The sequence below is a fragment of the Equus caballus genome, chromosome 6 (assembly GCF_041296265.1).
Source record: "Equus caballus isolate H_3958 breed thoroughbred chromosome 6, TB-T2T, whole genome shotgun sequence".
NCBI lineage: Eukaryota > Metazoa > Chordata > Mammalia > Perissodactyla > Equidae > Equus > Equus caballus.
In genome coordinates, this window is record NC_091689.1 from 79,792,473 (window position 1) to 79,805,827 (window position 13,355).

Below are 13,355 nucleotides of genomic sequence, written 5' to 3' on the forward strand. Positions count from 1 at the left end.
TTCTTTATATATGTTATATTTTTCATTAATAAATAGGTTTTCTTCTTTAAACACAGAACATATAACAGATTGAAACATTCCCCCCTCCCCCCGATTCCAAAGACAAGAGTCTATAAAACAAATGCCAGCTGTACTGCCCTAAAGGCAGAAAGAGTCTGGTGACCCCCACCCAGCCCTGCCCCCTGCAGCACCACCACCCCCACACTGTGAGAGAAGGGGGTCTGGGGCTTCTCCCTTGGACCGTGGGGACTTAGGTGAGAAGCATGTGAATGTATGATGTCACCTCTCCATGAGGCATGGGCTATGCAAAGATGAGGTTTCCTTCTCATCAGCTCTGACCAGCTCCTGCCCTTCAGTTTTGAAGCACCCGGGCTCAGCTCCCAAGGGAGCTGCCTCTTGGCTTCCCCACTCTCCACTCCTCTGTGGCCTCCTCAGAGGGGAAGGGAAGGGCTCAGAGACCCCTCTCATCCCCTGGCCTGCATGGAAACGCTGTGTGGAAGAGGCATGATGCTGAAGGTGAGGCTCCTGTAGGCCCCCGAGCCCCTGAGGCCAGCATGCCCCATACCCCCACACCTTTCCTTCCTCTGGAGTGGGGGGCACTGGGGCAGCTGCCCCCTCCACCACCTAGTGCCTGGCTTGGGGTGTGATGGTTCTTTCTTAAGTGTCAGGTCCTCAAGCCGGGCCTGGCTCTTTCCTCATCCCATTCCTGTCTCCTTCCAAGCCCTCACCGTGGCCATCTGAAAAACTCGTGTCCAGAGTCCTAAATTGTCTCATCCTCCCTCTCCCCGTGCCTCTGCAACCCAAGGGAGGAAGTGGGAGGTTGTCTCCCCTCTCCAACCCCCATTTCACATGATGGAACAGCTTTTGGCCTTTTCCTTCTTGAAGGTGGAAGAGATGAGTTCAGAACGACTGGGCAGGTGGAGCAGTCGCTTGGAGAGGCTTCGGACGGGGCTCTTCGGGGGCATTGTGCTGGACTTGTTCAGACACACCATGGACGCTGTCCGGAAGATGCTGTGGATACTCTTTTCCGAGGTGAAAGCCGAGCCTTCCAGGTAGATTTCTGCACCCAGCTGCTTGGCTATTGCGCAGCCCTGTGGGGGGTGGGGGGTGGGAGGGAGTCATCAATGCAGTGGTCCAAAATGGCTCTGAAACACCACCTTCTGTGGTTAGTGGTACTCCCCAGGACTACTCTGGATGGGACCCAACTGCCAGTCCCCTACTACCACCCTCTGCTGACTTTTCTGAAGGTGAAGCCTCACTGTACCTTAGATTCACCTGGAACACTTTTAAAACCATACTGATGCTAGAGCAAGTAAATCAGAATTTCTTGGGGTAGGGCCCAGGCATTAGTCTTTTTAAGAGCTCCACGGATGATTCTAACGTGAAACACTGGTTTAAAAGAAATGATCTGGGCTGGCCCCGTGGCCTAGTGGTTAAGTTCGTGTGCTCCAATTCGGTGGCCCAGGGTTCACCAGTTCACATTCTGGGCACGGACCTAGCATTACTCATCAAGCCATGCTGAGGCAGCGTCCCACATCAAGGAACTAGAAAGACCTACAACTAGGATATACAACTATGTACTGGGGTCTTTCAGGAGGGAAAAAAAAGAGGAAGATTGGCAACAGATGTTAGCTCAGGCCAATCTTCCTAAGAAAAGAAAAGAAAAATAAAAGAAATGATCTTCACACTTCTATGTGCATAAGAAATTATCCAGAGATTTCAATAAAAATGCAGTTCCCATATCTTTCTCCCAGAGTGACTCTCTAGGTATGGAGTCAGGAATTCTAACAAGCACTTCTAGTGAGTAAACGCACGTGGCTCCAGAAGAGCAATCTGAGAACCACTGGCACACACAGGAATGTCTCACCTGCCAACCTATAGCATAAATCTGGGTAAACAGGAACCCCCCACCTCTATCTAGGTGACTAGTTTGCTCCTTATAGATGGCCCCCTGGAATACCAGTTCTCTTGCATAGTGAAATAATTTGAGCAAGGGCTACATTTCAAGCCTTCTACCTGTGGCCTTCCCCACCCCACCCCTCAACACACACACACACACACACACACACACACACACACACACCTGCTCATAGGAGATGGGTGCCTGCTTCTGGTGGGACAGCTCCATCAGAGTGCTCAGGTCTGTTCGCAGGTCTGTCTTGCAGCCAATAAGCAAAACACGGGTGCTGGGACAATAATCTAGGATTTCTGTCCTCCACTGAAGAGCCATGCATGACAAAGGGAAGGGGAAGGAGGAAGGAAGGAGTCAGTAGCTGACAGATACCCAGAGAAGCCCAGTTGGCAACGTCACACACAGCATCCAGCTTATCACCAGCCCAGCCCTCTCTCTGAGTCACAGCATCGCCACTGCACTAATTACATCATCTTCCTGCCCATGAGCCCTTTGGGGCCACAGGAGTGCTGACCCAAGAGCCTGGGCCCTCATTCAACAGCCGAGTCACCAGAGAAAGCACAGAGGCAAATCTCCTCCCACTTCTGCCAAGCAGACAGGGCATGGATCAGCCCCTTCTACCCAGTCAAATGGCTTCACAAGTCCAGAAAGCCAGCGGGAAGACAAACAGTTTCTTTCCAAGGGAAGGAGATAATCCTAGAGTCTTCTGGAAAACTAGGCTAGTTCCACAAGGTATCTTGGGACTCCTCAGTATGGGCAGACCTTGCCACCCGGACCAAGACATTTCCTACCAGCAGTTCGGCTCAGGCCTGCCTGCCTTGCCCAGTCCCAGTGGGCCTGGGATCAAGGCCTATAGAAGCTGCCTCCAAAAGGCCCCATCCCCAACTCCCAAACCATATCACCGAAAGGTTCTCTGACTCTCAATCCTTTGCTTCCTGAGTCTTCCACACCATCCCCCTTCTAGGCCTCTGGCAGAGCAGTATAGGAGAGTGGCAAGGGGACAGGAGATCTGGTCCTAGTCCCAGAGCTGTAGCTAATGGTGTGGCCTTGGGCAAATCTCTTCTCTCCTTGGCCTCAGTTTCTTCCTTTTACACCAATGGGGATTAAGTGACAAGGTCCCCAGGAATCCTTTTTGTTCTCAAGCTGAGCTTGAGATTGTAGAGTTTATCCAGCCTTACCTTCTTGAGTGCACTGTCCACTGTCTCCGGACGGCTGATATCAAAGCATAATAATACTGCATCTGAGTCGCTGTAGCAGAGTGGACGGACATTGTCATAGTAGGGAGATCCTGGTACAGGAGAGAAAGAGCTGATGGTGAGCCATGGCATTTTCCCTCTCCCACAGGCCTACACCCAAAGAATCCTAAGAATATCATTCTCAGTCCCTTAGGTTTGTTGGCCCCACCCATCTCCCAGGGAAATGTGCTGCAGCCTAGAAGCTTGTGACCTGACTACCTGCAAAAGGCAGTGCAAGAGTATCATCTTTCTTAGTCCTGAAAAGGGGAAAGGGGGCAAAATAAAAGGGGTGGAGTATAATTTGACCCTGTCTGGGTCTTACAGTGGGCTGAATTTAAGGTCTGCCAGTTTTCTGAGTCATAGAGGAAGATGCGCCCACCCCTGCAGAGGGACCAGGGCTGTTTAATGTCTCTTTTCTAGAGTCTGCCTGCCTTCTGCCCAACCTCTGCTCCCTTCCTCTGCTCCAGGGTCCCCCTAGTGAAGAAACAAACCTGCCTGTTATGTAACTGTCTGACCTGCTTCTTTGCCATGGGGTCAGAACTCTAGGAGGCTGGTAGAGCAGAGAGAGCATCAAGGATTCATTGTCCCACTCCTCCTCCCACCCAAATCAGCTTACACTGAAAAAAGCAAAAGGAAAGCTAGAGCCCTACCCACCACCCCCCCCCCCACCCCCCAAAGATCACAGGGAGGCAGTCTCAAAGACAACACCACCAAGAGCTGGGGATTTAGAGGCTTGAGTGAGGGTCCTTCACTGGGAGGGGAGTAGGCATTGCAGACCCAGGTGGTCCAATATGGTAGGATGCTAGGGGCTGAGTCTGCCCCCTCCACCCTGGGGAAGGAACAGTAGCAGATTTGGAACCCAGACAATTCGTGCTCAGAATAGCAAGCAGCCCCTCTCCCTGCACCGCAATTGCCATGGAAACTGGGGGGTATCCAAGCTGGGGGGGGGGGGTTGGTCATAAAAAAAAAAAGGAGTAAAGGAGACCTGGGATATCTGCCTGCTCCTTCAGCAATCCAACCCCATCCCCTCTCTGAGGTGGGGTCTCATCCTGGCAGCAGTGAGCAAAGAGAGCACTGCAGCACGGGGCGGGGAGGGGGAGAGGAGGAGGCCTCCATCTGGCTCCAAGCGATCCCCCTCCCCTAAGAGAGCAAGTGAATAATGGGAACAGGTTCGACCCTGGCCCCAGTGTTGGGAAGCCCCAGCCCACACACCCCTGCCACTTCCTCCTTTTTTGTGGGCACCTAATTTGAAAGAGGGAGTTTGAGCCTGCATCCTTTGGGAAATTGAGGGGTGGGGATGCGACACGGGGAATACAGACCACCTTGCTGATTTTCTATTATCTGGATTGGGATTCAAGGGCTGCCTTCTGGCTGTGGGAGGAGGGGGGAAGCAGCAGGGGTGGGGGAGCTTTGAGGCGGTGGTAGTAAAAAGAGATGAGCTGCAGTAAGATTCTGGGAAGAGTGAGAGGTGGGCAGGGTACAGCAGATGAAAAACCATATATCATGCAGCCAAGCTGCATTCCAGTCTGATCTCGCCAGCATAGCACAGTCCAGGATAACCAGACCCTGCCTCCCAAGCCCTGGAGCTGTAACAGAGAAAAGCACACCAGGTTGAGGAATTTGGGTTTGGTTTGGTTTTGGGGAGGGTGGAGCAAGGGGAAGTCTCCTTTTCTTTTCACGCATCCCCTACCCCCAATCTTTTCAAATCTCAAAATCAGATCATAGGAACAAGAGCTCTTAGGAGGAGTAGGGCCAGCATATTTATTATCTGTAACAGGAAATCCTGAGTGCTTTATAGTTCCTCTTTAAACTCAGCCTGAATATGCATTTTTGGAGAGGAGTCGATTTGATTTTCTTTCTCCTATTCCTGGCTTTTAGTCCTTAATTATGACTCTGACCCCAGGCTATTAAAAAAGGACTAGAGGAAAGAGATAATGGGAAGGGGTCACAATCAAAGCAAAGATCAACCTAGCACTGAGGGTTTAGGGCTGAGAGCCTGGAAAAATATTGCTTTCTACATTCTAGAAGGACACAACATCTTCTACCTCAGCCCAGAATGGGGGGAAATGGTCAAAGCCAACACCCCCACCTCCTGCCACTGTCCACAGTGTGACTATGCCCCACCTTAAGCCATCTCCCCCACCCGCCAAAACAGCGATGATGCATCGCTTCATCCCTGAGCCGCAGCGGCATGACGAGTAGAGCCGAGCTGCGGCAGGCGAACAGCAGTGGCCCACGATGGAATGCAGGAGAGAAAACTGAGTCAGGAGCAATATTTCCCCAAAAGCAGGCTTGTCTCCCTGCCTCGACCACAACTGCCTCCAGCAGCAGCACTGCCACCTGCCTGCTAATTGGCTTTGCTCTGGGGCAGTAAAAGCTCTGTGTGTGTGTGTGTGTGTATGTGTTGGGAGTGGAAATGAAGAAACCCTATCTGACTGTCCCCCAGTAGTCTTCAGAGGTCCACTCACCTTACCCTCCCAGACCTCTGAAGGGTGGAGCTATACTCAAAGAAATGAGTAGCTTCTGGGGTTGCATCCACTCTGCACCCCTAGACCAGCCAAGTGAGTTGACCAAACCCCTCTCCCATCCCCAACCAAGGAATCTTCAGGTCCCCTTCTGAAGATGGCACCATACTCCTTCTCCTCACCCAAGAGGGAAACAATTTCTAAACGGCAGCAGCCTCAGCAGCCCCGTGGAGGTGGGAAGCGGGGATTTGGGGCCAGCAGTCTTACCTGACGTGTCCCAGAGACTGAGCTCCACTCGCTGTTCCTCTGTCTCCAAGCAGGCTGTGTAATTCTCAAACACGGTGGGCACATAAGTCTGTGAAAAAGAAAAGAACTGGTCACACTCTGGGCACCCCTACCCCATAATCCTCCCCATTACTGCTGGCTACACAAGAAGCCACTCACCCTGGTGAGACACTAAAGTGGCAGAAGATAAGGGGCCAGGGGAGGGGATGCCTGGGGCAGGAGAAACCACATAGGACAGGAAGGAGGGGAGTGTAGATGCACAGGCACTTGGTACACTGGGAAGTAAGAAATGTGAATGACTTCCAGCCAGGGGCAAGCCCCCCATATCCTAGATGGCCAGGGAGACACACACACACACAGATTCCTCTCATCCCCAGATTTGCCTGTCTCCCAATTTCAGAGCCACAAGCCAATTCTAGCTCTTTATCTTCTCCCCACAAGCCCCTTGGTCCAGCAGAACAGCAGAAAGAGGCAGCAGCAGCCTCCCTGGGGACGTGCTCATAGACCCTTTGAGGATGGGGTGACAAGACAGGCAGGTATTACGTCAAGAAGAAACCCCAGACTCTCAAATGCCTCCAGTTCCCTCTCCTGAGAGCAGACTCCAGAATGAAGGGAGGTGGGAGGGGATTTGATTGGGGCCTATGGGTGAAGAGGTGAGGAGGAGCCAGCAGGGCGGCAGAAGTGGAACAGGTCTCAGGGGAGGCTAAGGCAGCGCGGTCCTCCGCTAGAAGGCGGCTAAGGATGGGGCGGGGCGGGGGAGACAGATCCCCTGGGCAGCTAGGAATCTACCCCGGAACAGGTACGCAAGGAGAAAAGCCGGCCAGCGGGCGGCCGGGCAGCTCACCTCGGGATAGCAGTCCTTCGCTAACACCTGTAACATCGCTGTCTTCCCACACTGCACATCCCCCACCAGAACGAGCTTACATCTGGCCACGACCGGCTGGGGGGCCCGTCTCTCCTTCATGGCTGCGGGCTCCGCGGGACCTGGACTCCGATTCAGAGAGGAGGGTTGCGCCAGGTGCGTCTCAGCACACAAACTCAGCCGGGTTCCCTGCCTCCCTCCTACTGAAAATGAGGCCAGCACAGCCCCTTTATATCTCCCTGGCCGAGCCAATCACAAGAGGAGGCGGTCTCTGTCCAGGCCAATCCCTGAGGTGGGATCCCCTCCAGCAGCCAATGGTAGGAGGATCTGAGTCAGTGCCCTCTTCCTCCCTTCCCTTTTTCTTAAAGCTGCACCATTGCTTCCTCCGAAAGGGGATTCCCACGCTGTTTTCCATTTGTATTTGGGAAGAGGGAGGGAACTTGAAGCAAAATTAAATGGTCTTGAGTGTCCACCAATTAGTGCCAAAAACAATAAACTAGCCATCAACGCAGAAAGTGAGGTTAAGCTGGAATTGCCCCAAGAGAAGAGCAGGACCTGCCTAAACTATAGACGGGTGGCACCCCGGATGTGTGCGGGGCCTAGCCCCAGGGATCTCCCACCTCTTTGTTCCATCTGATCTCCATCCAAACCGGTTCCCATTTCTGGCTTCCCCTCCCAGAAGCTCCCTCTGTACCCCTTTATTAGCTCCAGCTGTACCCCTTTCAACACCCAAGTCTCTTCCTTAGGAATCACCTTCACTAAAAAAGTAAATAAATCAACAAGCCTTCTTTCATCATTTGGAAAAAAGCTACACAGCTTCTGACCCACAGATGGGCAGAGAGAAAGGAATGGGGGACTCTGGTAAGTGGGGATGGGAGAGAGGAGGAGAACAAAGCACACAAAGCCACTGTCTGTTTTGCTGGACAACCTCTTACCCATGCCTGGCAGGAGCTGCTTAGGGGTGTTTGTTCTGCTGCCTGGGTTCAGCTTCCTGGATGAATCAGGCATAGGTCCAGTTTCAGGCTGACACCTGCCGATGCCGACGCGCTGCGTGTGTCACCTGGTGAAAGTCCAGACTGGAAGACTGGGGCTCTAGGATTAGAAAGCTGGAGGGCAACCTAAGGTTGAAATGAGCTACCTAACTGCCTGCCAGCCCTGCCCCTCAGAGCCCATGCATCTTAAGGCAGCTCTCCGCTAGCAGAACCATGGGATGTACATAGCTTGGATAACCCACTGGTTATTCAGGAACAAAGGCAGCCTAAATAAGGCCTCCTGGGGATCAGGGACCAGATTAGACTGACCTTGGGCAAAAGTGAGAGCACTCCAGAGTTCATCCTTAGGTCCTGTCCCCTTGTCAAGCCCAGCGCCTCTGGAGCAGGCCTCGTTCCATCTGAGCTTTACTCCTAATTCACCATCATTGCTGCCCCACTCAGGGTTATTTTCCCTCTTCTACAGGATGTTTAAAAGCCTTCTCCAGACCCGAAGGGAAAGCTCTCTGAGAGTGAGATTTCCAATGTCCACTATAGACAGGAGAATGGAGGGTATTCTGAGAACGTAACCCAGCCAGCATGTCTTCCATCAAGTCCAAGTCCACCATCCATGTTTGTGTGAGGGCTTTGGGGCTAAGGCCTTGACTGTCCTCTACCCACCTCTTCAGGTCCCCCTTCCAGGGATTAGGGATCACCTACAGGAACCTCTAGACTAGAAAGAGAGTTTTCCAGGTGCTACCATTAGCTGGTTGCCCTCCTCTCCCAGGCTCTCTGGAAGTTTTTTCCCTCTCCCTTCCCCAGGCCCCATCCTCAGCCCTCAGATAATGTTCTGTATATAGAATTTGTCCTCTTCTTGCCCTTTTTCTGAACTGTCTGTAAGTATGGTTTGGGAGAGTTCCAGAAACAGCTGTAAGATCATAGATTTCCTCAACCTCGAGTCCTTTTCCCTCAGCCTGACCTTTTCCCCCCGTTCCCCACCCTCAGTCTCATCTGGACTCAGTTCTGGAAGCATCAGTAGGGTTCCCATACGTTCTCTTAACTCATAACTGGGTTCCCTCCAATGGCAGCCCCAAAGGCTTTAGCCCTCTCTCTCCCGCATGTTCTCCACAGCCTCCCCCTCCACCCACCCCCTCCACCAGCCACTCCAAATAAATAGTCAATATAAGTAAAAACTGTTCCTGCTATGCAAACAGCTTCCTCCTGCTATGCAAACAGCTTCCTCTGGCTTCTAACACGATTGCCATTCCTGAGCTCCTCTGAGATAGAAATTCTAGGAGCTGGTGCTAACACTGATTCTTCCCTGGGTGGCTTATTTCAGGGAAGGGCAGCAGAAAGCCTGAGCTGTGAGACAGAGCAGCCTCCATCAGGGCTGATTCTCAAGATGTGTCACTGAAGATATTTTGTGGGTCACATATTTATGCATTGTGGTGGGAAAAGTGGTGTGTGTGCGTGTGTCTTTGTGTTAGGTCAGAAGGCAGCATGACAACACAAAAAGAGGATGGAGCCAAAGTCCAGCAGGCCTGAGTGTTGGACCCAGCTCTGCCTTTAACAAGCTGTGTGCATTTGGGAAAGTCACTTCCCTCTCTGGGCCCCTGTTTCCTTGAATGTAATGTGAGGGGTTTGGACTGGAGAAGGAGCTTTTAGCCTTTTTTTTCAGTAGTTAGACTCCCTCCCTCAAGTTTGTTTAAACCTCTTCCAAGTGTCTTTATTTAAAAATAAATACTTTTAAATGTATTATTTATCTAAAAATCCATAGAAGAATAACAAATTTACAAAGTGGCTGTTTCCTATCAAGACCAAGTTTAAAACAAGGTTATGCTTGAAAACATTAAAAAGAAGCCTGTCACAAAAAAACAGCATATTGTACAATTCCCTTTGTATGAAATGTCCAGAGTAGGCAAATCCAATGAAACTGAAAGTAGATTAGTGGTGGCCTGGGGCCGTAGGAGCTGGGGGGCAATGGAGAATGACCACTAATGGGTATGGGGTTTCTTTTGGGATGAGGAAGATCTTCTCATTTGATTGTGGTGATTGTTGTACAACTCTGTGAATACACTAAAAACCACTGAATTGTAGAGTTTAAATTGGTGAATTGTATGGCGTATGAATTATATCTTGATAAAGCTGTTTCTTTAAAAAAAATAAGGTTATATTTCCAAATCTTCTCTATAGAGTCTCCTTTAACTTGTTTATTTAAAAAGCCTTTCTTGTGTGTGGAAAATCTCAAACATTTAAAAAGGTCAAAAGAATAATACAATGAAGCCCTATGTACCCATCACCAACTTCAACCATTACCAGCACAGCCTTGCCTCATGTAGACCCCTCACATCTCCCCCGCGCCTCCTGTACTGGGGGATGTTAAAGCAAGTTTTAGACATCGTATCATTTAATCCAGAGATATTTCAGTACTCATCTCTAAAAGAAAAGGACTCTGTTAATATAACCACAGTACCATTGTTACAACTAAAAATAAACAAGTAACTCCTTAATATCACCCAAAAGCCAATCACTGTTAAAATTTCCCCAACTGTGTCATACATTGATTTATTCAAATCAGAATCAAAACAAGGTCCACACGTTGAATTTGGCTGACGTGGCTCTTAGGTGTCTTTTGTTTCATAGGTTCCACCTCCCTTTTTTTTCCGTGCAATTTATTTGTTGAAGAAACCAGGTTGTTTATTCTTCAGCGTCTTCCATGTTCTGGATTTTGCTGATTGCATCTCCATAGTGTTGTTTACATATAGTAAACTCCTTTAAAAATTAAATCTTATGCAGAATTCCAAAAAGACAAAACTGCTCTGGCTGAATCAGAATGAGGGACTTGGGGCCAGCCCCATGGCCCATGGGTTAAGTTCAGCACGCTCTGCTTTGGTGGCCCAAGTTTGGTCCCTGGGTTCGGTTCCCCCCTGCAGGGACCTACACCACTTGTTGGCGGCCATGCTGTGGTGGCAACCCACATACAAAATAGAGGAAGATTGGCACAGATGTTAGCTCAGGGTGAATCTTCCTCAGGAAAAAAAAGAATGAGGGACTCGGAGTGGGACTCACTCAGCCTCCCCTCCTCTCCTGGGGTAACTCCACAGACAAACCCCAGGGAATACAGTTTAAAAACCACTAGCCTAGATAGTGTGTGTGTGCGTGTGTGTGTGTACCACATATGCAAAGCTCAGGGCTGCAGTATCATTTTTTTGGCTCTGATTTCTCTGATAAGTTCATTATCTGGGACAGCGACATAATACACAAAGATGTTCAGGGTGATGCAAATTCAAATTCACTCTGACTCTTAGCAGGGTACACAAGCCAAGTACTTTCTCTGCCCTGGGGCTCCTTACAAAGAGCTCCCAAGCACCCGGCCACCTGCAACCCCCAGGAGTCTGGCAGGGCAAGGCCCATTCTCCCCACTCAATATGACTCAGGTGCTCCACTCCTCGGTCCTAAGCCATAACTTCTCATGATCTCAGGGACCTCTGGCCCCTGGCACTTGGGAACACCTGACCTTTTGACGGGGCATTTTAGCTGGAGCAGCCACTACAGTGCTAACCAAGTTTTAAGACTCAGTCCCTGCCTTCAGGGAGTTTACAGCTACAAGGGGAGATAAAGCCGAGGCCTGCGGGTAATTAAAACCAAGTGCACTAGAAGTGCTGAGGAGGGAGGGGTCAGATCTGGTTAGGTGATGTGGAAGGCTTAGGAAGATGATGGTTTTGCCTGGGCTTAATTCTGAAACAAGATATGGATGCAGGAAAATGCTAAACATGCCCAGAGACTGAAGAATCAATCCACTCAAGTGGAACAGATGATTCAGAGTGGGGAGTGGGGCAGTTTGACTGAGAACATAATTAGGAAAGGAAATCCGATGCTAAAATATCATAAAATTCACTTAAAATCCAAAATACAGGAGTTTATAGTTTTGTTTTGTTTTGTTTTTTGAGGAAGATTAGCCCTGAGCTAACATCTGCTGCCAATCCTCCTCTTTTTGCCAAGGAAGCCTGGCCCTGAGCTAACATCCGTGCCCATCTTCCTCCACTTTATATGTGGGACGCCTGCCACAGCATGGCTTGCCAAGTGGCGCCATGTCCACACCCGGGATCCGAACCAGTGAACCCCGGACCCCCAAAGCAGAACGTGGGAACTTAACTGCTGCATCACCGTGCTGGCCCCAGGAGTTTATAGTTTTAAAAAAATACAAACAAGTATGCCTATATGTTGTTCTTGAGTGTCAGTGCCCTCCAGCCAAAGACCACCAGCAGACACTTTCAGTTGAACAAAATTGGGCTTATGGGCTCATTTCAACAAGGAGAACACACACTGTGGCAGAACTGTGAGGCATCCAGGAAAAGGGGGTTAGAAAGGACTTGGGATTTGGACTTGTATTTGCTGATTTGGGGAGAGGTCAAGGAAGCAAGGATTCACTCTGTGTTGGATGATGTCAGAAAGCTGGAGAATTCTACGATTGGATACCTTAACAAATCTTCTCTAGAAGGTGGGAGGAATGAAGCAGAACAAAAGCTGTGATTGGGAAAGAGGAAGCAGCCACACACATTAGCCAGATGGGGGATGTTTGGTCATTTTTGTGGCTTGGACAATGTTCTTGTTGTTGTCTGTTCAGATGTGACTACGAGAGGTCTTGTGTTTGACCAATCATGGTCCTAGAGTGGCCTTGCTTGGGGTTGGTATTCTGTGAAATTGTCTCTGTTCCACAGGAGAAAACTAAGGCCTGGCTATGAATTCCAGGCCCATTCCTGGGGCTTTTCTCCTTCCCATGCTCTGCTGCTCCCCTTCCTGGGAGCTGAGTGTTTTTACATGAGTCTGATGAAAGATTGGAAGGAGAAACAAAAAGAAAGAATTTTCCAGGAAAATTTCCTGGAGGAAGTAGCACTGAGCCATGATGTAAAATAAGAATATGATGCTGAGAAGTGGGGCAGGGTATAGGGAATGTTCTAGGGGAATGGGATGGCAGGACGTTGGGAATGTTCTAGGGGAATAGGATGGCTTGGAAGCAAGAGATGGAGACCTGGGAAGAGGACCAGCGAATGAATGTATATGTCTGTGGTAGTAAAGGTATAGCTAGGAGGAGAAAAGACAGAAAAAGAAAAAGCTACCTGAGCCGGACTAAGAACGAGGAGGGAAGGATGGAGATGGCTCAGCTGAGGATGGGGCAGGAGGGGAAACACAGAGAGGCAGGAAAGAGAGTGGTCCTGAAGAAGCCTGTGTTCTATCTGGTTCGGGCTGAGTTGGGGAGTAGGAGTGAGGGGAACAGAGGAGCAGAATGTAGCTGAAGGGAGTTCACAGCAGCCATATGTGGGGCAGGCACTTGGAGTACAGGAGACTGGCGAGACCACAGCATGAAGGCCTTCTCTTGCCACCACCCCAGGCTTGGTCAAGACCAAGGTGGCCACTTGCTGGGTTAGTGGCAGGAAGTCCTCTTGCCAAGGGGAATTCTAAGGGAGGAAAGCACCTCAGGAACATGGGAGTGAGCTGGGAAATGATATGGCCCCTAAGCCAGACCTACTCCCTCTTCAGTTTCCCAAGTCCAGCCACTTCCTCATCCTCCCGCATAGCAAGTCCCTCACCCTCTATACCCTGACTGGTCCTCCTTCTGCTCACCCT

At 50.2% G+C, this 13,355-nt stretch overlaps 1 protein-coding gene across 1 annotated transcript; it reads right to left on the minus strand.

Moving 5' to 3' along the window:
* Positions 1–6,974, minus strand: RND1 (Rho family GTPase 1). The gene is made up of 5 exons (XM_001504129.6): positions 6,742–6,974; positions 5,880–5,967; positions 3,091–3,200; positions 2,084–2,218; positions 1–1,091 (listed from the first exon to the last, which is right to left on the minus strand). Exons 1-5 carry the CDS (start codon positions 6,859–6,861, stop codon positions 846–848), a joined length of 699 nt encoding a protein of 232 aa, XP_001504179.1. The 5' UTR covers positions 6,862–6,974; the 3' UTR covers positions 1–845.
* Positions 6,975–13,355: the final 6,381 nt, after the last annotated feature.